At 39.5% G+C, this 26,183-nt stretch overlaps 1 protein-coding gene across 3 annotated transcripts; it reads right to left on the reverse strand.

Moving 5' to 3' along the window:
• Positions 1 to 7,889: 7,889 nt before the first annotated feature.
• Positions 7,890 to 21,905, reverse strand: LOC149319724 (protein CREG1-like). 3 transcript variants are annotated; one of them, XR_016280234.1, is made up of 5 exons: positions 21,609 to 21,905; positions 13,911 to 14,030; positions 11,998 to 12,185; positions 10,753 to 10,857; positions 7,890 to 10,642 (listed from the first exon to the last, which is right to left on the reverse strand). XR_016280234.1 is itself a non-coding variant. In XM_089512250.1 (4 exons), coding segments are annotated over exons 1-4 (582 nt in total). In that variant the 5' UTR covers positions 21,882 to 21,905; the 3' UTR covers positions 7,890 to 10,856. The 3 variants fall into 3 exon arrangements, 2 of the variants coding, with proteins under 2 accessions (XP_089368376.1, XP_089368377.1); XM_089512250.1 differs by having other exon boundaries at positions 7,890 to 10,857; XM_089512251.1 differs by lacking the exons at positions 7,890 to 10,642; positions 10,753 to 10,857 and having other exon boundaries at positions 11,997 to 12,185.
• Between the last annotated feature and the right edge of the window lie 4,278 nt (positions 21,906 to 26,183).

Here is a 26,183-nt window from a genome sequence, read left to right on the forward strand (position 1 = left end):
TGTAGTTCTTATGTCTGGTCAGGGCTATAGATAAGGCACTTGGGCCTTTAGATGATTTCGCCAACAATTCCCATAATCTCCAGCACCAGCCATACTGAATGGGACCGATGGGAGTTGTATACCATCACATCTGGATAGACAAAGACATCTCCTCCTTGTGTTAGCTTTGTGTTAGAGTGTATTAAGCTAAGAATGAATCGCATTTACCTACCTGACGCTATTGTATTTAATAACAAGATGGAATCTGCATACCTGTATCAATGATTATCTTTCCGAAGTTATATCTTGTTTAAGGTTCAAACTCCAAGTTTATGCACATCCTCCCTTTGACATTTCATTGGTATTTTTCTTTCACATTATACTAAAGTTGTAATTATTGTTTTCCAACAGTAGGTGTCACTAAAGAACTATTTGAACAAGGCATGGTGTAGGAAATGAGTGTGAGAAATCCATTAAATGGTGTAAACATTCTACAATTTGACGAAATTACTTTATTTACACAAGCTGTAAAAGAGATTGCGTGTGGGGTGTATGGGAGGACACAGTTGAACACATTTACCTGATTAAAATTACTTTCCCCCAGAGGGAACTCTTACACAAAGAATATTCCATCACACATTTATGAATACAAACATGCAAAAAAGGCATACAGAATATAGAAAGGGTAAACAAATATATCTGAATATTTGATTCTGTAAGTTTAACTTTAACTTTAGTAGGAGTGTATATTTCCATCAATGTCCTCAGTCTGAAAATTCCATAGCTCTAAAAAGCATTACAAAGGAAAATTCAATTAAACAAAGTATGATGAGCTATACAATTTTTAAGTACTGATTTTGAAATCGTTCTGTTTATCTGCCCTAAATTTGTTCCTTTCAAACTTTCACACTTCGGTATCATAGAAGTTCACTTGCTAGGGATGTCGAACCTTCAGGCTGTATTGTGCCAATCAAAACAGGTACAATGAATTTGTAAAATCCAAGCATAAATTTGATGTAGATCTATGGTGGATATACAGAAGGAGTAGTGGGGCAAAGCAGCAGCAACAGCAGTGGATAGGTACAGAGGATACACACAGGTGCACCTGACATTGTTTTGTACAGTATAGGAAGCTAACTCGTCTTCCGAGGCAGCTATTTAATGTTTCAACTCTTGCTTAGTGAGCTTGCCTAGAGTTACAGCAACCACAGGGTTTGAAGTCTTAACAGGAAATAAATTAACCCTGAAAAACAAACCTACATCAGAAACAAGTTGCTGTTATAAATAACTCGTGTATTGTTACCACAGACAGCTTATCCATAATCATCGCTCACAAAGTGCTGCTCAGAACAAGCCGATTGTCTATGCAGAGGCTCTCCTGAGGCCACTTAATACAAATAGGACTGGCAGGCAAAATGAATAACTTTGTCACCTGCAAGCAGGAGGAGGAGATGTGTAAAACTTGGGGGGATGCACTCTCTGAAAATCTCCTACAGAGCTTGGCTCATGCTTAGTCAAAAATGATCATATTTTAGTCCCAGGGAGGAAAATCAAAGCTAATACTTAAAGCCGCTTTTAGAGATGTTCACACAAAGATAATGGGTACTAAATAGCAAGCTGCTCCATACAGTGAGCAAGTTGGTAACCCTCAGTGGGGTACAAAGCTGATTTGTTGTGCAGAAAATGAGAACAACCGCATCCACAGTGCACAAACCCATGATTTATATTGAGAAAATTTAAGAGAATCACAGTCTTCAAGCGGCTTTACTGTTCTACAATGTATGTCTCCCCCTTACAGTGAAATTTCACTTGGCTATAATTGGGTTCCACTGTGCTAATCTCCTGGAAATGCAGCAATTGCTAGCAAATAGATATTAATTGCTGCATTCCAAGGAGATTATCTCACCCCTCCTCCCTGCACACTGACCAGGCCCTAGAGAGCAAAAATAAAATAAAACAAATCAGGAGTTCTTTAGCGCTGCTACTCCTGACAGCAAAAATGTTCATTTCCTTGTATCTTGTGAGCAAACTGTGGCAGTTTGATGCACATCTTAGGCCTTATAGCTGCCTGTGTCTTTGTTATTTTGTGACAGCCTGTTCAGTGAGAGAGGTAAAGAAGACATATGTCTGCTTATAAGCATACATGCCCTAGAAGAGAGGAGACCACAGAGTACTCCCACAGAGAACTGGTTTTGTCACTTGTTCATTATGCTCCTGTTCAAGTGGCTCTTAACAATTTAAGAAGGGATTATACATACGCTAGCATTCTAAGACTAATTCTTATTGTTGCCAGGCCCTGCCATTTTAAAAATGGTCTGCCAGGCTCCATTTTAAGACGCAGGGGCCAAAACTGTATTATACAAAGAGCTGTTACTAAGAAGCACCTACTGTTTTCCATAGAATGTAAGAGCTCCACTTCAAGGGTGGTGATTAGAAAACTCCTGGTAAGAGGAGATATCTTAGAGTTCACATCCCAATTTGTGCTGATATAGAGAAAAAAAATCAATCCATTAACAAACACAACATCTCACACAAACATCATCTTGGATCATCCAGTGTTTTCTGAAAGATTTAATCAGGGCTCTCCTTCTCTTGCCCCAGTATGAGTCTGGAGCAGCTGATCTACCAAGCTTGTATAGTCAGGCCTTCATATACAAGGATCCGTTATGGACCCCCCTCACAAATATGAAAAAACATGAGACCTTAAGTCCAGTTGTCTCAAATGGTGGTGCAACAGGTGTGCAGCCACTAGTGCAACCACATGAATGCACCACCATTTGGAACAATGAGATTTGCCGTCCATGGATGGTCAGATCCACAGATGGTCATAGCAAGGTACAATTGAATCTCTATCCAAAAAAAGATATGACGACTTGTTTTTCAAAAACTCATATTGGCTCCTAGTAACTGCAGGAGGATTGCCAAGGGCCCTTTCACATTACCCAATTGTAGTACAATTCCATCTGAATTTCTATAGCAACATCCTCTGGTATTCTGGGGTTTGTAGTCTGATGAACCGCTAGCACTTCCTTAGTGAGAATTTTAAATACTCCCCACCCCGTGCCCTAAACTGCAAATCCCAGGATTCCATAAATTGCCATGGCACTTAAGTGAAATCGTGGCATTATAACTGTATCACATGAAAGAGCCTGAGTTTGAAGACATAGGCCTGTTACAGACAGCCAAAATAAAACTGCTTCAAGTCAGAGTGGAGGTATGGTGTTTCAATGATGCATGCATCCTAAGAGTCCAGAAGCCACACCAAAGTCACGCTCCAGTCCTTAGGCTGGAACGTGGCTTTGGTGTGACTTCTGGACTCTTAGGACGCATGCATCATTGAAACACCATACCTCCACTGTGACTCGAAGCAGCTTTATTTTGGCTGTCTGTAACAGGCCATAGGCATTTATCATACAGAGGTTTTGGGAGATTTTTGGAGCTCAGATCCAGGGTGACTGCTGGTCCACGATGCAGATTCACGTCATAACATGAATGTGTTATCAGATGAAATTCCTTTCTATGGGCGCTCCTTCCGTGGCGCTTCCACAGTGATTCCAAAGTGACCCCTCATTTTGGTAAAATTGGAAAAAACATGAATTCACAGAATTCGCTTTCAAGCTCACTTCGATTTCACTTTGAATTGGTCTGGTGTGGAAGATCACTCCAATGTCACCCCCCTTGGCCCCCTGCTCCTTCATCCCCCTCCTCCTCCTTCATGCCATCTCGTCCTCTCTGCCACCCATCCCATCATCCCCTGTCTGCTCCTTCAATCCAATCTTGGCTCCAGTGACCCCCTGTGACCTATCCCATCATCCCCTGTGACCTATCCCATCATCCTGGCTCCAGTGACCCCCATGATCTATCCCACCACCCCCTGACTGCTCCTTCAACCCAATCTTGGCTCCAGTGATCCCCTGCGACCTATCCCATCATCCCCTGACTGCTCCTTCAGTCCGATCCTGGCTTCAGTGATCCCCTGCAACCTATCCCATCATCCCCTGCCTGCTCCTGCACCCAAATCCTGGCTCCAGTGGCACCTCTGAAGCTGGACATACAAATGGGGATGGGGCAGTAAGAGCTAAATGGTATGGCTGACATGGTATGCCTAAACCCTCAAAACCCACCATTTAGCTCTTACAGCCTCCTTCTCAGTCAACGTGGCTGTTTGCTGGCCATTGCAAATGAAGGGGTATGTAGGAAAGCATCCAGTTCTGCTTCTGTAGTTGGACAGAAAGCACTGGATGTAACATAACACATAGCTCCAACGGTGGCATTATAGTTGTATGCCCAGTTACAGAACAAAGCTGGACATTTTCTGCTCTCACCTCCACTGGCCTGTAGCCATGATGGCATGGGTACTGAGGCAGCTAAAATATGGGTAAGGAGGTAAAGCGAAAAAACCTCATCCTGATCGAGGATCTGTTCATAATTAAAGTTATGGGAAGCCCATCGCATATTTGAGCTGGCAACCCTAAATTGCATCATCCTTTTCTAAGTGCTCACAAGCCATGTGGCTAATGATCTACTCTAGAATCTTTACTGGTAACAATTATTAGTTACCTGTGTCCTCTTTTTCTCCCTTTTTGACAAACAGGGCAATTTTTACCTGCCTTCAGCATGTAGGTTTTTGAATTACAGCTGCAAGTTCTTTTAATGCTCTGTCTTGAATGCAGTCATTTAGAGTAGCTAGGTGTTCCTACATCCCAAGGTTTGCAGAACTGCACAAAATCAATTTTAAGGTGGGGGAAAAGATTCCAAAGCAATCCAGTTAGGATGGAGCGTGTTGATTTGGGGACACAATGGTGATTGTTGGTGCAGAGGAAGAAAGAAAACCAAATACTACTGGAATAGCATTTTCTATGATTAATGAAATGGCTGGAACCTTAAACAGAAGAATTTCACATTGTTGTTGTTGTGTGCCTTCAAGTAGTTTCTGCCTTATGGCAGACCTAACACAGGCCTTCCTCAGAGGCTGAGAGTATATGACCTGCCCAAGGTCACCCAGTGCGTTTTGATGACTGAGCATGGATATGAACCCTGGTCTCCAGACTGTAGTCCAATGCTCAAACCACTACACCATGCTATGTAGATCTGAATGACAAAGCAGGTTGTTCCAGTACTTGATTTCTCTAAAGACCAATGTTAAAGATCTCCGAGTGCAATGCCACACACACATACCAGAGGGAAAATCCCACTGATTCTATGGAATTTACTATCAAATCCAGATATATAGTATCTGGCAGAATATCTAGTTGCTGATGCCCACATTATAAAATTATTGAAGAATCAGACTTTTCTTAAAACTTCAAATAATGGATAGTAATAGATGGAGCCAAAATGTAACTATGGTAGATCTGTGGTTCGCATTACAATTCAAAAGTTATGAAAATCCTCTATGTGACTTACGTAAAATATTTGCTCTGTATTTTCACTGAGCGATCAGATCCAATAACGACAAGCAAGACCCCTTAGCTCAAATGTCTCTATAGTTTTTTGTGGGGTTTTCAGGCTATGTGGCCACGTTCTGGGAGAACTTACTCCTGATGTTTCACTTGCATCTGTGGCTGACATCTTCAGAGAATGCCACCATTCTCTGAAGACGCCAACAACCACAGATGCAGGCAAAACATAAGGAATAAATTCTTCCAGAATATGGCCACATACCCTGAAAAAAACAAAAAACTATGGATGCAGATGACACCAAATTAGGAGGAATAGCTAATACTCCAGAGGACAGGAGCAAAATTCAAAATGACCTGAATAGATTAGAAAGCTGGGCCACAGCTAACAGAATGAACTTCAACAGGGAGAAATGTAAGGTACTGCACTTAGGGCGAAAAAATGAAATGCAGATATAGGATGGGGGACACCTGGCTTAAGGAGACAACATGTGAAAGGGATCTAGGAGTCCAAGTAGACCACAAGTTGAACATGAGTCAACAGTGCGATGCGGCAGCTAACAAGGCCAATGCGATTTTAGGCTGCATCAATAGAAGTATAGCGTCTAGATCAAGGGAAGTAATAGTGCCACTATATTCTGCTCTGGTCAGGCCCCACCTGGAATACTGTGTCCAGTTCTGGGCGCCACAATTCAAAAAGGACATTGAGAAACTGGAGCGTGTCCAAAGGAGGGCGACTAAAATGGTGAAAGGTCTGGAAACCATGCTCTATGAGGAACGCCTTAGGGAGCTGGGTATGTTTAGCCTGGAGAAAATAAGGTTAAGAGGTGATATGATAGCCCTGTTTAAATATTTGAAGGGATGTCATATTGAGGAGGGAGCAAGCTTGTTTTCTGCTGCTCCAGAGACTAGGACCCAGAGCAATGGATGCAAGCTGCAGGAAAAGAGATTCCACCTCAACATTAGGAGGAATTTCCTGACAGTAAGGGCTGTTCGACAGTGGAACACACTTCCTAGGAGTGTAGTGGAGTCTCCCTCCTTGGAGGTCTTCAAACGGAGGCTGGATGGCCATCTGTCTGGGATGCTTTCATCTGGATTTCCTGCATGGCAGGGGGTTGGACTGGATGGCCCTTGCGGTCTCTTCCAGCTCTATGATTCTATGATTCTAGGTGCGAAAGCCTTCAACTTCAAATGTCTCTATTCCCTTTTGAACAATAGAGTTCCTGTTCTGCTCACTTTAGGGGTACCATCAGACCCCACAGGTGTGTTTTCATGTAGTCAAAAGCTTCATAATCTGATTTCTCCAAATCATATTCCTGTTAAAAGCATAAGATGAAATCCAGCTACTTTTAAGAATGACCAAGATAAAACATCACACATTGTTGTCAGCTGTAATCTGCACTCCTCCACGAGAATTTCCCCAGCTTTAAAAGCCCCTTTGCCAAGGCTCTTTAAATACCTTGTAGCCACAAACTGTAATGACATACATGCCTGGCAGGTACCAGGTTGGCACAACATTTCCAAATTTATTTATGAAAAAATTCAGTGTCCATAACCACAAAGTACTTTAACAAAAAATTGGCCTTGTAAATGTGTAACCTCTATGAGTTTTGGAAATTCCAAGGACACCAGAATCCATTCATTTGCATAGCAATAAACCCCCAAAATGTCATAAAATATAAGGTTGGTAACATATTTTACATTATAAAGCATAGCAGTTTTAACTTTTTAAATTGTTTGTTTTTCAAATTTTATATTTATACTTTTTAATGCTTCTGCATAGTTATTATATTGTATTGTTTTAAATTTGCTGTTCGCTGCCTTGAGTCCTGGTAGTCGGAGAAAGGAGGAATGTAAGTGCATAAAATAATATTTTTTAAAAACTATGATGAATTTTTAAGTAGCTCCCACAAAGAATAACAGCACTACATGTTCAGTATCCAAACATTACTGCACCATTACCTCCAGTTCTTTGTGTTTTTCGTTATATGCCAAGGTTTAAATGAAAGGTTAAATATGTCATTGATCAAACAGGAAATCTACAGTACATGGTACCCTCTTCTGGTCAAATTTGGTATTACAGTTACACATTCATTGCAAATCTTAACACAAGCAGAAATATTTGCACTATTAACAAAAGGACATCTGTTATTCAACTTAAGGTTGTGATATAGTTGCATAATCTTTCTCAGAATGGGAAATACAAAGCAGTGGTTCCAGTGGATGAAAGAAATGGAAGAGGAGAGGAAGATTAACAAAGACTCCTTGGCCCACCTTCAAATGCTTCCTCAATAAGGAACAGAAAAAGATTGTTTGCTGTTTGATGCCAAACTTTCATGTTGTTTATGAACGTAGAATTTAAAAATGTGAAGTTCAGAGCAACAAAGACTGGGTCCAAAACTTTACTATGGTCTTCTTTTTCATCCTATCAGAAAACACACCACATTGGGTGACTCTATGATCAATGTGGCTTTGTATAACAGACAGAACAGTGTAACAAAACTTCATAGATTTTACAATCTTTTGGATAGTTTTTATTCTTCCCTACCCTCTGATATTAACAATAATATGTATAGTAAGACAGGAGAGCTACTATTCCAAGAATAGTTTATTTCCATATAAGTATGGCTCTATTATGAAAGATAGATTTTCCATATGCAAACACAATTAAACATAAAAATAGAGAAGTCATTTGATTGTCTACAGAGGCAGGAAAAACTGGCTCTATAAATTGGTAACATTTACTACCAAGAAAACATGTTTATGTCTGAAACTTAACATGTGTAGCCAAAGTGACAAGACAGCCTGAAAGGCACTAAAATTTTCTGATTCTTGTCTATTAATAATGATGAACAGAGTGAAAACATAGAATTCCTAAATTTAAGTGGTAAGTGCTTAATGGGATTGCCATTCACATTGAGAGAATCATTTCTGAATATCAGATAAGAACATGTCAGATTTCAAGAATGTATTCACTAGGAGACAATACTGTCATTAAGTAAAATACATCAGTGCTGAAACTTGTTTTTATATGGTCTGATTACACAAAACCCAGCCAAGGAGTTTGTTCCACAGAAACCAATGGGGCTTATTCCTTAGTAGACATGCACTGTTAAAACCAAGCTCCTACCATCCCCTTGGTAAGACATTAATGTTTCATAATCAATACTGAATATTGATTACGTGCCACTATTAAACCACATTATCACAGTCAATAATAGTTCATGAGGAGCACTGTGACACCATGAAGATTTTTCATGTGAATCCATGAGATCTTCTGAGCAGGGACCATATGATAGACAGGTTGAGTCTCCCTTATCCAAAATGCTTGGGACTAGAAGTATTTTGGATGTTTTTGGATTTTGGAATAACTATATTTGTACACACTAAGAAATCTTGAAGATGGGATCCAAGTCTAAACAGAAAATTCATTTATGTTTCATATATACCTTATATACATTGCCAAAAGATAATTTTATACAATCTTTTAAACAATTTCATGTCTGAAACCAAGTTTGTGTACACTGAACTATCAGAAAGCAAAGGTGTCATAATCTCAGCCACCACTGAAAAAACATTGGGTTTTAGACATTCCAGATAAAGGAGACTCAACCTGTATGATTTATATTTGATGCATTTTTAACATTACTATATTCACAAGCTTCATTTATATACCGCTTCATACCACCTAAGCAGTGTCTAAGCAGTTTACAACTGTAAGCTAATTTGCCCCCAACAATCTGGGTACTCATTTTAGCGACCTCGGAAGGATGCAAGCCTGAGTCAAGCTTGAGGCCTTTTGCTGGTCTTGAACTTGCAACCTCATGGTTTTGAGTGAGTGGCTGCAGTACAGGCATTTAACCACTGCGCCACCAGGGCTATTCACTGGAGTCCCTCCTCTCATATCTGTTTTAGGCAGTATGATGTGGTCTGCTACAGTGAGAATGGTACTTAACTCCAAACCTCAGTTATGACTTAAGGTATTCCTCATAAACTCATCTCCCCACTGATTTGCTTTAACTGTAACACAGAATTGCATAAATTCTGGCAATAAATTCAGTTAATACTAGCTGGGTTCTCCTAACAGTGTTCATATTCTACTTTAACCTCTGGTTTCAGACTCTGGCTACAATACTGACAATTCAGAGATTTAAAAAAATGATGATCCAAAATAGAACTTACATAAAAGAACTGACATTAAGTTCAAGATAAGTTCTGAGAGTGTGCAACACAAGAGAACACAAGGCACACTGGTGTTTATAGGTAAGCTGGTAGTTCTTTCACATAGTGCCAAAGTCCAAATAGAAATGACTGCAGCAGTTCGGTGTATTTATGTATTATTGTTGTGTACCTTCAAATCATTTGATTTATGCCAACCCTATGGGGTATCACGGAGTTTTCTTGGCAAGTTTCTTCAGAGGGGATTGCCACTGCCATCTTCTAAGGCTGCAAGAATGTGATTTGTTCAAGGTCACCCTTGGTGTACATGGTCAAACTGGGATTTGAATCCTGGTTTCCAGAGTCCTAGTCCAACATTCAAACCACTATACTATGCTGGTTCTTGCCTAACAATTAAAAAAAGAAGAGGCAGAAGAGCGGGTCCAATGGGAACAGGAAAAGAGGCACACAGCTGAGGACTATATCCCCACCTATTCCCCTGCACTCCAGAAACTTTCCTCATCATCTCTGTCTCCAATACTTAAAGTAACACGCAGGCAGAGGTGCTGACAGGATATAAGCTATGGGCAGAAAGAAAGCTCAGTGTTCATACACTCATGAGCTGTTAAGGGCACACTATGATCCCATGGTTTTCTACCTTTTTTTAATCAAACTGTTAGTGGGCCTTAGTTTCTCCAAAACATGTTTGTCTTGTTGTCAGTGTGCATCCAGACAGCCTAGCTGAATTAGGGTTGAAGTTTTAAAAAATTAGTTTTTGGACTATAACTCACAGAAACCACTCCTTTACTACAGTTGGCAGGCAACTGTATTCTGGGACTCGTAGTTCAAAAAGGTAACTTTTTCTATGCTCTATGGCACATGATCGTTTTTGACAGGTGAAACAAGTGAGCACATGAACATGGTAAAGCTGGCAAACAAAAATTATGTGTCAAGACTAGGGCATACAACACAGCTGAACATCTCAGGATGTTTCTTCATATTGATTAAGAGTTGGCACTGGCTTCATCCCCTTTTCTCCTCCTTCTGATTTTTCTTCTGTCTCCATCTCATGGACACTAACATGTATTTTTCTCTGTAGAAGCTTGCTGAAAGAAAGTGCACAGATTTAGATTTTCTTGGTTCAGATTCTTGGTTTTTTTATACGAAGTATGCACAGTATAAGCAGTCCACTGGGATTTTAAAGAAATATACACACTTGCTACTCAGCAATGTTGTCTCAATTCCAGCAGTATTCCTTTTTCCATGTTACAAAAATAGAGTAGACATTTGATTTCATCCACACACAAAAAATCTTCAGTGCCTACAAAGAAGGGAAAATAATAAGAATTGTTTAGGCTATTATGCATGGGGCACATCCTGGGAGAAAGGTGGCATGTAAAGTAAATAAAATAAATAAATAACATCTGGATTCCACTTTCTGCACCGCCTCTGTCCACATGGGAGGAAAGACAGAGTTTGGAGAACATTTTTGGACTACAATGGCCATGCTGGCTGGGGGATTCTGGAAGTTGTAATAAAAAATACTTTACAGACCCAGCAAAAACTATAACTCAGTGGCGAGGAACAGGATTGCGTGAAGATTGTCTAGCTCAGACACTTGCATCTCAGATTAAAAGATCACTGAATGCAAAGATGGGAAAAAACAGACAATAACTCGCCACAGTGACACATAATCAAAGGACAATACTGGACAAGATAGAAAAGTAGGTCAACAAGGGGAGCATTATAGTCAAAGATGAACTCATAAATCCTACTTATTTCAATGGAAGAGGCTCAGTTATGGTTTTGATTCCCCTCATACCTTAGGTCTCCATGAAGATAACAGGGACTTCTCTTTGCCAGCTGGGAAGGAGCAGGCCTGAACCTCACATGGCCAAATTAGGGCTGTGAGGCCAAGGTTCTCTCCTACCTAACTGGAACCAAACCCCCTTATATATAACAGAAATAATGCAAATTTCTCCCCACCCCTTTTCTTTTTAACTCCTGCCCCCAACTTCCTTTGCTTTTCTGCAGTTTGCCTATGTCTATGGTGAGCACACAAGGTACGCCCTCTGAAACATGCTAAAAATGTACTTTACACAGTTTTTACATACTAAAAATGTTACTTTAATTAAAAACACTATTTTATACATTAAAGACCTGTAAAGCATACTAACAGTGTTATGAATAATAATTAATGCAGAAGGTCATGGGAAATCAACCACTATACAGCAAGTAATATTGTGTTATGTTTCTTAAACATGATCCTATATGTCTACTCAGTCCCCCCAACTTTTGTGCGATTGTTCCTGCATAGGTCCCTAGTGAATGCAGCCTAATTACTTGAGAAGTGGTTCTAATGATAATAATATCCAGAGCATGCAAGTCTTTGCCCTGAGTAAAGTATTACACAAATCATCAAAACAAACCCCAAAGGTAATGTAACAAAACTGCAACTTACTAGGGCACAGCATTAAAATATTCTTCTGGGGTCACAGTCTTGATTCCACCAAAGTAATCCAGGACCCAGATGTTGGTGATGTTGAATTTCGCAAAGAACCAGTTATGATCTGGTGGCCAGGTAGCCATTTCAGGATGTCTACTGAACAATGCTGTCTTTGCAAAGTCTGTTTCTGTGCCATTTGGAACCTAATAAACATAACTAGTTACCTGCTATGTAGTCTAAATACACCGCATTTTAGTTAACCACATTATTTTATACTCACCTGCAAGCTCTCTCAAGGTCAGGGAAAACAGGGAGACTATGACACATACAGGTGACCAAGGCCCACAGCCCATGCTCATTTCACAAAAGTATACTCACTGAATAAAGGGCTGAAGAGTAACTCAACTATTATGTAAATCCCACTGAATTAATGGATCTCCTGTAGTAGGGGCTGGCAACTAGACTTATGCCGTAGTCAGGATACAAATGACTGCTTAGGCTCAATCAAGCAAATTGGGGAAATGATTGTCCTGTTTTGGCATTATATACAGTATTCCCTTGCTATCTATGGGGAATCTGTCCCGGAACATTCCACCCTAAGATAGCAAAAAACACAGAAGCTCAAATCGCATCATTTTCAATAGGCACATGTGCACAAGATTGTGATCACATGCATGCGTGTCCATTTAAAAAGCAGGGCTTGCCGTCTGTGGAAGCTCAAATTTGGCATGTGCAATTTGGCAACTGCTGTTTAAGAAGCTTAGCCTCATGGTTCCAGCTCAACACTTTGGAGCCATACCCTTTGCCAAGTACACTAAGAAAGGAAGGTGGTGAAAATTTTGTCCTTATCTATGAAAATCATGTAACTTAAGATGCAATCTTATTCATGTACTTGGGAATAAATCCAGTGAACACAGTAGAAATTATGCCAGAGTAAACATACTAGTATTGCACTGTCATTATCTAAATACCCTGTCACTCATTTACATCATCTTCTGTCAAATTATTTGGACACTTGGATTACATATTCACATTCAAATGTCCTAAATGTAAAATAAAAACAAAGAATTTTGTGGCACCTTAAAAACTTACAATTATAAAGTAAACTTGTGTGAGTCAAATCCTTGCTTACTGGGTATACAAAGATAATTGCCAAAAGGTCACCCAGCACTTTAAATGGGGCTTTATAGCAAAGAGTCACTACCAGCTCATCTAAATTTAATTATCTACCTGGACTCAAAGAAGGTGTGCTATTTGGAACAACAAAGACTAAATGATACCGTGACTGCATTCATTCATTCTTATTTTGGAAGACTTAATAACTATTGTCATGTTTGTTTCCTATCAGCACAAGGGAGAGGAACATGCGTTTGAAATAGAATTAGAACTTCCAAGGTTCCACTCAAAAGTCTACTGATGTCAGAAAAGTTGCATGCTGTTTTCAGTACCCCACTTTTATGGAAAACACCAGTCCAACCGGAAAACACAGAACACTACTATGGTGTAATGGCCATACCTGCTGGGATGGAAAGAATTGTAATCTAACACCTGTTGAAGGAGCCAGGTTAGGGGAAATCTTAAATCCTTGTTCAGCCATGTTAAAGCTTGTTGTGTGATGTTGGACCAGGCTCTGTCTTAGACTAACCTACATCACAGTATTGTTGTGAGATTAAAAGGCAGACCCTTTTCACTGTTTCCTTACCACAGTTAAGAAAAGAACTAATTCTGCATCTCCTGCATTGGTCAGGTTCCTAACATTTAGATATATTTATGTCACTGCAAAATATGAAATATTAAGACAAACATTCAGGTAGCGTAGTACAGCTCAGAAGTCTAGATTACTACTACTATGAAACTTACTCTCTCCAGTTCTAAGTTACCATTATGTTTGAAACATTCTCATGACAAGGACCAATATTATGTCTTACCTTTTCAACCAATCCAGAGAAGATCACGTGGGCACACAAAGGACTCTGAGGATCATAACCTTTTTTCTTGCAGTAAGGAGTCTGTGCTAAAGACATGGTCAGAGAGGCATTCGCATTCATCTGAAATGAGGTAGCAAAATGAATTTCATAAATGTAAGAATATGAAGACACATTCATATGGATCCTACTGTCAGTGTGTTATGTAACAGTATGTTTTGGAACATTTTCATTTTCTTTGTATTTAAAAAATATTGGTCATATAATGAGATTGGAAATTCAGTTGACATAGTTATTGGCCCTTCTCCCCTCCCCTTTACAGTCCCAAAACTATGTTCAAGTCATCCCTTGGGAAATGGCCAGATTAGTTTGTTAAGGAGAGAAGAAAGTGAAATTTCAGAAGCACATGATTTAAGTATGAAACAAATATTTTGCATTTCTCACTTGCACAACAGTAACCCACAGCCCTGAAAAGCAGAAAAAATTCTTGTTATTCAGCATTAAGAAACTGCTGAATCACAATTATTTGGTGTGTGTTATCTGCAAGCACAGGACTCCATGTGATGATAGACCATACAGCTGTCTGTTCATATTGCAACAGATAAGAGAGCACAGCACTTTTTGAGGTCTTGCTTCCCCCTCCTGAAGAGAAATCATCTTAATCAGCAATATGTTTATTGTGCTAGACGAAGGCCATGACAAGTAGCTGAGCAATATACAAAACAGTCAAGGTAAAAGGTACAAAACGCACCCAACAATTTTACATGGGTTACCAAAGTTGTTACCTAGCTAGTATAAAGGATAAAAACAGTTCAAATTCCAATTGAATTTCCAAGTTGCCAACATGAAAAGGAAATTAATACTTTGTGTCTCCATGCTACTTTGTAGCAGTTCTCTCTCTTTCTAATCTTTTATGCAGCCAAAGCGAAAAGGGGCACTTTATGTGTTACATACTCATTGGTATCACTCAAAAGGAAATTAACCAATTCTACAAGAGAGTCCCCACGTCCATTTATCAGAAAGGGTTTTAGAAATCTCTCTCTTGAGTCACTATAGAGGGGATAAGTTAGCATATAATATATAGTGTCTTCCACCTGACATTGGCTACAAATACGTAGTCTGTTTTCAAATAGCCCCTTATTATATATAATATCTGTCCAAAACTGCAGCTGGCATTACTTGAAATTGTAGTTCAGTGAAAGCAATTCTTAAGAAAGATGGCTTGAGCTTGATCTATTATCTAGTTCTAAAATTTCAGCTTCGAAAAAAGAGAACCATGGGGACCATTTTGAGATCCTGGTTGACTTTAGATCCCTTTTTGAACCTATTCAAAACGGCCAGCCTCTTAATTGCCTCTTATTCAAACCCAAGGAACAATTCAGCTCAAGGAAGTTGTACCTGTAGTTACATAGAAGATTTTGTAAGTTTGGTTTCCAATACTGAATGCTCCTGACTTCCATGTAACACAGTGCTGGAAAACGGTCATTTGATAGAGTGGCAATTTGCTTAAAGTACCTTAGCTGGGCACAAACTATTCTTGTTTTAATTGACGGTCAACCAAATTCAGTACACAAAAAACCTGCAGGTGTTTTACGTCAGAGAAAAGAAAGTTTTCAGAGAAATTTGTTCTGTAAAGGTCCCGAGGCTTTGCAGGTATTAATGTCTAACTCTGAGATTTCAGCACTGCAAAACATTTGTCCAGTCGCTTTACTATCAATTTTTTTAGGGTGGGTACAAGCCCTGACCTCCCTGGTTATAATGATATTTCATCAATACTGATATCGTTTTCTCTGCTTTCAGCCTCTCTATGCCATTTCTCCAAGAGAAGCTCAGTGAAAACAATGCCCAGGTTTCTAAATAAGTGGGTTTGTTCTGTGGCATAAAATACATCTGTGCCTTGGACAATTTTTATCAAAAAACATGTTTCTTCTGGACAGTGTAATTCAGCCTTATAGACCATTTCAGCCTCTTCTGCCACAGCAATTCTCCAGTAAGATTTTCTTTTTTCTTTAGTGCTGCCCATTGAAGTAGTGGTCGTAAGGACACTACCAAAGGGAAATGATTGCTTTCTGCACATTTTAGAATTTCAAAAGTCATTTAATAATAGGCTTTATTTACTGAGGGGAATACCAAGAGTGGGACTATTATGTAATCAACACCTTGCATGCACACACTGCCACTGGTCAATATAAGGTGGGAAATCTGTCCATTGATAGCTAGCCCAGATATGGCAGGCTCATGTATATGTCATTTGGCACATATGCAAGGGCCTTTCTTACAGAATCAGATGTCTTCATCAGGCAAGAAGTCAAATACAACATAGACAACATGACTTCAAGATGAAGTGTCCAAGTTTCTACCATTTGTTTTTGCAATGTTTTGACTGATTAAGAGAGATGGAAATCTCAAAAGCTTTCATACTCTTTTGACTGTCCTGATAAAGGTATGACACTAGAGATAATGTGGATTTCAGACTACAGAATATCCCAGTATCTTTTCCCCCCCCTTGGTCTTTAACCTCACATAGTTATTAGCTTATGTCCCAATAAATATGAGGGCTTTCACAAACTGAATACAAGTCTAGCAACATACAGATTAAAGCTGTCATGAACTTCCTGCATACTTTAGAAGGGCAGGAAATCAGCAGCTCAATTACATTCTGGATAAGAGATCAGAAATCAATAACATCTTCTACAAAACCATGCCGTATTACCATCAGAACACTATTTTCCTGCATATTGGATATGAGTGACTGAAAGCATATACAGTCGTCCCTCCACACTTGTGGCTTTGACTTTTGTGGATTTGATTATTCACAGATTTTATTAGTTTGTTCTCTCTAGGAATATCTAGGTCCTCCAGTGCAACTCTATGGTCAACTTTAACCAAAAGTTGCACTTAAGGACCTAGAAAGAACACTCCACTAGGCATTTGTAGCTCCTCCAGAACAATTCTATGGTCAATGCCTGGCAGATGTTGACCACGGAGCTGCACTGGAGGACCTAGAGATTCCTAGAGAGGTGTTCTCTCAGGTAAAACCATAGTGTTTTGTTATGTGCGGGTTTTCCACTTTCACAGGTGTCCTGTGATCCTAACTCCAGCGAATGTGGAGGGACCACTGTATAAAGGAGCAATAAAATTAATCTCACTGCAGTAACATGAAGGCAAAGGGGAGCAACTATAACCATTAACCACACTAAGATATAACAATTAACCATAGTTAGTTTGTTGCTTTTGTTATGAACCATTCACTGGATTTTTCCACTTTTTCAAAACATTGAAACCAGCAAACATTTGCCCATTCCACACGTTCCTGTCCCTGTCTCTCCCCCCACCCCCCATATAGTCCTCAGTTTAAACAGTAAGGGATCATTAGTGTAATAAAATATTTAAGCAAAGTTGCAACAAATAAATAAATAGTAACCTAAAAAGAAAACATAGAAATTCACTTGGCCGGGGTTTGGTTCCAGGACCTGCTGTGAATACCAAAATCTATGGATGTTCAAGTGGCATTATATGCAACAGTCTTTTATATCAAATGACAAAATCAAGATTTGCTTTTTGGATATATTGGGGGAGGGGGGTATCGTGAAGCTGTGGATGGTGGAATCCATGGATACAGAGGGACAACTGTAAATAAAAGAGTTTATATCATGAATGTCTTTTTGTGAGCATCCAGTGGTTGTATTTATCCATTAAAGAAAGTGTCTCTATTTCTGTTGGATTGTACTTTCTTTTTGTAATTTGGTGAAGCATGCTTTTCATGGCTACACAAGGTTTGGATTTGTTTCCTTTTTGCTATTCAATTTTGTAGTATAACATACTTAAACTGTAATCCTATATACACTTATTTCTGTGTAAATTTCATTAAACTTAATGATACTTAATAATAAAATAAAATTATTTTATTCTATTATTACTTACTTCTGAGTAGTCATACATAAACTTACTTACTTGCTAATTAGCTTACTTGCTGTTCACCACTATGATCTTTGGAATAGCGGTATATAAATAAAACAAATTATTATTATTATTATTATTATTATTATTATTATTAACTTATACTGTTAACCATGTGTGCCATTTACAGTTAACCATGCCCCTTTTTCCTACCCATTGCAGATATTTTCAAGGAAAATGCTGTAGTTGCAAATGAGTAGGTCATTTGTGAATAATACCTGCAAACATGTTTTGTACTTGGAAATTGGTAGAATTTAGGATAAGATTAGCACTTCAGTAACCATGAGTCAGGTGTCCTAACCAAATGCAAGACTGTCCTCACTGTCATAACCAATTAACTTTAATGAACATCACTTGTTTGCTAGTGAATCATTTTAATTTACACTTCTTTAATTGCTAGTCACTAAACTGTTGGAATCCAGTCCCCAGATTCCACAACTGAATGTTAGCAAATCTCAAAGGCATAGTCCACAACCTCAGAAGCAGAGTTGTTGTCAGGTCAGCTTTACCTTGCCTCAAAGGACATTTGTTGGAAATTAAAAACCAAAATCTATTTCCCCTCGATGTAACTACGCACCCCACCTTTTGAATACTGGGGAACGATTAGTTTTTCAAGACCTGGAAAGAAAAATGGTATAGACAATATTGCTTTTGTTCCATAGAGGTTTGGGGAGAAAGTATGAGGGGAGAATAGGGTGTTTATATTGGGCCTTCCAATGTCTTGCATATTAATTGTAAAGGAAATCAGTTTCCCAGCATACACAGCATATCATGGAAATACACTGTAGGATCCAGCTTAATCACTTCCAGCAATTTCCCATAAACTGCTGTCTATCATTCAAGGCAAAACATACAGGCTTGTGTACAGCATCTATATGTTTTCCCCTGAAAGACAAATTGCAGTTTCAGATGATGTTTCTGTGCAACTTTAATTGGAAAATAGCCTAAGACGACACATTTACCTCCCTGTCATCTGCAATCCATCCCTACTTCATTATATCACAGTCTCACTTACTTGAGATGCAATGATAAAAGGGACCGGAAACAAATGTGTTTTAGTCTGGGCTCCCTAGGGCAGATAGATAGTATGATACAAATGAAGATGTCAAGAGTAATGGCAATGTGTTGATGCATCTCTTTAAAGGTATGTATTTCCCTACTAGGCATTTCATCTGCATGTGTAGCATATGTATTTTAAAAAGGAAATACAGTATTTCATAAACAACAACAAATGTTAATACTTCCAGAATGTAATCTGATTCACAACTCACCATCAGAGCTGAGCCAGAATATATATATATACATATATATATATATATATATATGAGAATGAACATGACCCAGTGTGATGCAGTAGTTTAAGTGTTGGACAACAGTTCTTGAGATCAGGATTCGATTCCATGCTTTATCGTAAAAACCCACTGGGTGACCTTGGAGAAATCATACTCTCTCAGCCTCAGAGGATGGCAATGGCAAACCCTCTCTGAAGAAACTTGCCAAGAAAACTCTACGATAAGTTTGATGTGTGTGTGTTGCGACTTCAAGTAGTTTCCAAATTGTGGAGACCCCTAAGGCAAACCTATCATAGGGTTTTCTTGGCAACTTTCTACATGGGACTTTGCCATGGCCAAATTCTGAGGCTGAGAGAGTGTGATCTGCCCAAGATCACCCAATGGGCTTCCACGCCTGAGTCAGGATTTGAATCCTGGTCTCCAGATTCATAGTTCAGTGCTCAAACCACTGCATCACACTGGTTCTCTAAGTTCACTTTAGGGTCACCATAAGTAAAACATGATTTGGAGGAACACAACAACAATGTATGCACAGAATAAAAACGGGGAACAACCCCTCAGAAGCAAGTCACTGGACTCATGACTTTCCCTGGTGCAAACGCTAAAAGCTGGGCTAGAAATTTGTTATCATTAACTGACATTATACTAATGACAATAATGTCAAAATAAGCATTCCCTGGAGTTAACTAGTAAGCCAAGGGACCTTGTAGCACTTTCCATACTGATTTTCCAGACTAAGACAGTTGTGTCTTTGAATTCTGTTGTGTGCCTTCAAGTCATTTCCGACTTAAGGTGACCCTAAGGTGAACCCAATAGCAGGGTTTTCTTGCCAAGAACTGTTCAAAGGAGGGCTTGCGATGGCCTTCCTCTGACGCTGAGAGAGTGCGACTTGGCCAAGGAGTGCACCAAAGATTTCCAGGAGATCAGCATGTGTTTTATAGACTATAGCAAAGCCTTCAACTGCACAGATCACAAAAAGCTATGCATGGGTGTCAAAGGCAAGGGAGTGTCACCACATCTGATAGTCCTGATGTGAAAGCTGTACTTAGAGCAAGAGGCTACTTACTGTTACAACAGAATACGGAGAAACAGAATGGTTTCTGATCGGCAAAGAGGTCAAGCAAGGCTGCATCCTTTCACCCTATCTGTTCAACTTGTGTGCAGAAAACATCATCAGAAAAGCAAGATTAGACTCAGGAGGAGGAGGAGGAGGAGGAGTGAAGATAGGAGGAAGGAACATCAACAAGCTAAGATTTGTGGATGACACCACAATGCTAGCAGAAAACATCACAGACCTAGAACTACGGTCGTCCCTTCATTTTCGGGGGGGATCCGTTCCAGACCACCACCACCCCAAAGATGGAAATTCACATACATTCAAGCCCCACCGGCTTCAATGGCTGCACGCCTTGGGTGCCCATGCCATTATACCTCTCCTCATTTGCAAGTGGACTGAGGCTGCGGACTTGGAGTCTGCGGAAATGGAGGGAGGACTGTACTACTAAAGAAGAGCAAAGGATGCCATCTATAAAATTGCATCTATAGGAGAGACAACATTAAAAGAGGGAAAGATCCTTCCCTGAAGATGTCAAGATGGAAGTTATTGGAAGAGAACACAAAGAATGCTTTTTTGGTTTTAGTTCAATGATGGCAATGTTAAGTTATCTTCCATGGAATATTGGAATATTGTGCTTATTTTGGACATTAGGCTTTACAGTGAGATACAGAATGTAATGCTGTCTATACTAAGTCTGCAATATGTGTAACAATTAATAATAATAAAAATAATATAATATAATCATAACAATACTATAATAAAATAATAATGTTAATATAATATAATATAATAATACAATATGTACAATATTAAAATAATAAAATATAATAATAATGTAATATAATATACTGATAATAATATAAGAATAAGAATAATATAACAATATATGTTAGTATTATAATATAACATAATATAATAAATTAATATAATACTATAATACAAAGTTATCATTATATAATATATTATTATAATATATTATTACAATATATTATTATTATAATATAATAATCCTATAATATAATAATAATAATATCATCATATAATCACAATAATATTAGTATCATCATCATAATATCATCATATAATATAATATAATAATATAATACAATGTTAATAGTATAATAATATAATATAATAATAATATAATAATAGTAATATACAATATTAAAATAATATAAATTAATAATAATGTAATATAATATACTGTACTAATAATAATATAATATGTTAATATTATAATATAACATAATATAATAATATCATCATATAATATAATATAATATAATAATGCAATGTTAACAGTATAATAATAGAATATAATAACGATATAATATCGTACTACAATGGCAACAGCAGCGCCATCCTCCTCAGAGCCTGGTGGGTGTCCCTCACCTGCAGGTCTTTGACGGAGACCTCCAGGGCCGTGAGGTAGAGGTAAGGGACGCCGCTGCCCCGGGACTCTGCGGGGCCGTCGCTGAGGGAGAAGACGTTGGCGAAGGGCCTGCCGCGCATGGGGGGCTCCTGGGCCGAGAGCGTGGCCAGGGCCCCCCAGTCGCAGGCGTGGGCTACGAAGCGAGCCACGCGCGCCGCCTCCTCGTGAGGGGGGATGCCCTCCGTCCCCAGAACAGCCTCCACGAGCGCCCACAGCGCCACCAGCGCCCGCATCCTTCGCCTCCCTCCCTCAGAGTGACGCCGACCGACCGACCGCCTCCACCTGTGGGGAAACTAGAGGCACTTGACAAAATAGGCCACGCCCCCAACGCCCTCCTCGCCCTTCCATTGGCTCGCTTCAGCGTAGGGGGCGGAAACGAGGTGGGGAAAACGACCATTAGGGGAGGAGCTGGTGAGTCGTTACCCAATAGCAGCACGAGGCGGTCCCCCGTTGGCCAATGAGAGATAAGTAATGGCGGACGTATTGGCAAGGATGACACGCTCCGAGGGCGGGGATTGTTCATTTTCCCACCAATGGGTGTCGTTGTTGTGTCTGTCATGATTCTGGGAGTTGTAGTTTTGTGAGAGACTTAAGTCCAAAATACACTCCAGTATGAGACCACGATAACTGCCCTGGCTCAGTGCTGGGGAATCCTGGGAACTGTAGTTTTGTGGGACATTTTAGCCTTCTCTGTCTGGTGCCACAATAAACTACAATTCCCAGGATTCCCTAGCACTGAGCCAGGGCTGTTAAAGGGGGGGGGGTCTCAAACGGGATTAGTTCTGCAGTATTTTGGTCCTCTGTGAGAAAGCTATGGTGAATACAACAAGCAGGGCTGAGGAGTAAGGAGTAACAGGTTTTTGCAGGAGTAGGAGTAGGAATAAGGAGTAACTATATATATGTATATGTATATGTATATATCCAAGAAAAACAGAGGACCACATAGAAGCTTCAAAAACACTCCTAGAAATGTAAATTCATGCTTCTCGGTCATGCTCAGGATGGAGGACATTCGAAAAAAATGGAGGACATGACCAAATAAAAGACCGAAGCTCTCCTATAAATGTAAATGCATGCTTCTCAGTCATGCTCAAAATGGAGGACATTCGGGAATTCCTCCTGACAGAAGGTGGAAATGGAGGGCCTGTCCTGGAAAAGGAGGACATGTCTGGCCATCCTGCCTCTGAACAAATCTTGGCAAGAAAACCCCTGACGGGTTCACCTTTAAGGTTGCCATATGGTGGAAACAACTTGAAGGCACACAACAACAACAACAACAACAACAAGGCAACTCCATCATGGGATTTTCTTGCCAAGATTTGTCCAGATGAGGTTTGCCTTTGCAAGGCCATATTAAGACCTTTAGAGACCCTTAAAAGCCTTTGGTGCCCCATATATTTCTAATCGAAAATCTTAATAATAAGCCGTAATATAAAATTTTATTTTGTTTTTGGACTGAACCCAAACTACTGCAGGATGGAAAATAATGTTTATTTTGCTAGATTTGTCTCCGAAAAGTTTTCTGCTACTTTCTTCTAGTTGCAAAGTCTTTGATCGGAGCCTCAAGACTCATCTCACATAAACAACGCATCTGCTCCTGTGCTTCGTAGAGATAAGGCACTGTTGCCTAGTTGTTCCCTTGGGATTTTTAACACACTTCGACGGAGAAAATGAATGCTCAGCTGAGCAATTTGTGGCCGTTAATGTTTAAAATATAGCAAATCAAATGAGGCTGAGATGCTGGAATAGTAACAAGACCTATATTTGAGTCATTATAAGGTTAATGACCATTATAAGGTTAATGGTGAGCTATGAGAATACAGATGATCTTCAGCTGTGTGTGTTTAGCTCTGATCAACTTTTGTGTTGTATTATATTTGTTTTATTTGCTTCAGTGTAGTTTGTATTTTGTTTTTGTGATTGCCATTATTGCTATGATTTATTTCGTATCATTTGTATATATTGGCTTTGGATCCTTTTGTTATATATGCAAATATATAATGCAAAGAAGCATTAACACACATCTTTTTACTTTCAGGACTTCAGCAACAATGCATTTCCAATATCGCTTTATTTGCGCAATTGCGTGTGATATTTGCGCCATTACTCGTAATTTTCTCTTTATTTGTGGGATGCTTTAAATGCACTTTAATCTCTCTTTAATGTCGGAATTAGCCCCAGTGTGATAAACTCCTCAGTGAGGTTTCCATGGCTGAGTCGGCATTTGAATCCTGGTCTCCCAATGTCCTAGTTCAACTCTCAAACCACTACACCACACTGCTTATCTCTCTCTCTCTCTCTCTCTCTCTCTGCCAATGATATATCCCTTAAATTAAATTCAGATTTTGCCAATGAAACCCACTAAAAAGGGTGCTTTATGGGGGACTGAAATATGGACCTGCTCAACAGCACATAGAGCACTCCCAAAGCCGCCTAAAAAGCCAACAGTTTGCTTCCCTGAACCCTCCTCTAACTCCCAAAAACAGACCAAAAAGGGGGAAAAAGTCAAATTGGTAGCTGGAAATGAAATCGCATCACTTTAGGCATGCTGAAATGTGCTACTGTGGTTGCCATGTGCGTGCAGGAAGGAAAAATGGCCCCTGCCATGTATGTAGTTGCCACCCGTTTTAGACCTTTTCAAGTGGTGTGCTGGTACCAATGCCTGTACACTAATCTATTTCTTACATTTTCCCACCATGGAAAAGCTTCTAGCTGTGCAAAGCACAGGTCAGTTCCCTGTGTGTTAAACCTTGCAAATGTCCCAGTTTGGTAGAGGCAGTCCTGACTAATCTGTTGCTCCACTTTTTCAGATGCTTCAGGAACGTCCCACTTTCTCTCTCTTCCTCCTGCTTTCCCTCTTTGTCCTCATTTTACTTCTATTGCTGCAAACTCAGTCCAAAGTGCAAAAGTAGTTTGAACTCAGCATGGAGGAGAGGAGAGGAAGCAGGTGGAATCTGGTCCTTTTCAATAGACTCAAACAAAAGCAAACTGCTGCAGAATCTCCTGGCTTGTGTGTTCTTCCTCTTTAATGACATTTGTTGGGTTGCCACACTCTGATGTTGCTTTGCACATGTGTCCCTGTTTTCATCTGTGAAATATTGAAAGGGATGGAATATTGGTTCACAAAACTGTTCAGCAGCTTCCAGGGATGCAAAGCAGAGCTCTAGTATGTCTGTTCCCAGACAGTGCATGCTTTATGGTTGGGTGGATATGTGATAACCTGGAGTGCCAATCTGAGCACAGTGTCTGTGTTTTTTTAATGTACTACCTTGGAAAACACTGTTTATGCAATGGCAGGCTGTGTTACTTTTGTTATGTTTTGTCCACTCTTGGGTTTTTGTACTATTGGTACAATCTTCCTGTATCTTTAAAGCCATTTCCCCCAGCATTTTGGCATATCCCTGTTCTTGTATACCATCTCCCTCCCCATGTAATTCAGCGTAAAACCCTCCTGGTCAGATTTGTGAGACTCCTAGCAATACATTCCTTTCAACTGCTGCAAGGTGCAACCCATCCCTTGCCAGAAGTACCTTTTTCTGAAATCACAGCCATGGCCCAAGAAGACAACTCTTTCAAAATAATAATAATAATAATAATAATAATAATAATAATAATAATAATAATTTCTATCCCGCTCTTCAGCCAAGATGGCACCATCTGCAGAGCCAGTTGTTCGCTTCTTGTATTCTCCCCAGTCTTGGACTCCTTTTTGTTAAAAGGAAGGTTTAAATAACAGCCTGTTTCCTAAGATTCTTTAGCTTCCTCTCTAGAGCCTTGTAGTCTCCTGCAATACTTTAAAGGCTATATCTTCTTCCTGTATCATTAGTTCCAGTGCCGATCAGACATAATGGGTAATGATCAGTAGACTTGATCAGTCTTGCCAACCTCTCTGTTACCTCATGGATCTTCATCCCTGGGAACAGCATATCTCTCAAGCCGTTATGCATTGTTTTATGATGTATTTATATTTTGCCTCTGAATGATTTTATATAGCCCCTGAAGAAGGCTTTTGAAATGCCATATACTGGCTGAAACATGTTGGGCTTTTTATTAACAAACCACTGAATGTCTTGAGACACAATTTCTTCTGGAGATTTTATTGGGTGCTCCCCAGCTTTTTGCTTCTTTCCTATAAGGTAAATACACTCACAGATATCATCCAGAGACTTTCCAGCAGATTTTGATTTCCTTTCTGCATAAATTTACAGCGCTATATAAATAAAGGTTAATAATAATATCCTTGTTTGATTAACAGCAGAGCCAAATTCAACAGAAAGTCTTACCTGGTTCAGTATTTTCCAGTCAGTGATCACAAGGGGGTGCTACTTCCTTGTTTAGTTTATAACAATGCTCTTAGGAAAGAGTCCAGCCACTGGCAGAGTTACTAAAATGATGGCAATTGTGTCTGGTGAGCTTCACAGGTTTTGTTTCATTTTTAAGTCTCTCTCTCTCTGTGTAATGCAATAAGGCCCCAAGAAACACTTGCTGGATGTGCTGATATAGTTCAGTGGTCCCTCCACATTCTCTGAGGTTAG

This window comes from Sceloporus occidentalis, unplaced genomic scaffold (assembly GCF_023333645.1).
Source record: "Sceloporus occidentalis isolate IW3139 unplaced genomic scaffold, rSceOcc1.0.p SCAF_2, whole genome shotgun sequence".
In the NCBI taxonomy this organism is placed as follows: Eukaryota; Metazoa; Chordata; class Lepidosauria; order Squamata; family Phrynosomatidae; genus Sceloporus; species Sceloporus occidentalis.

Bases quoted from the DNA above. Each gene is read 5' to 3' on its own strand.
- LOC149319724 (XM_089512250.1), bottom strand. From the start codon at position 21,881: ATGCGGGCGCTGGTGGCGCTGTGGGCGCTCGTGGAGGCTGTTCTGGGG. The intron at 14,031-21,608 runs GTGAGGGACACC...ACCTCATTTCAG, and splicing joins TCTCCGTCAAAGACCTGCAG to ATGAATGCGAATGCCTCTCT. The intron at 12,186-13,910 runs GTAAGACATAAT...TATGTTTATTAG, and splicing joins TCTCTGGATTGGTTGAAAAG to GTTCCAAATGGCACAGAAAC.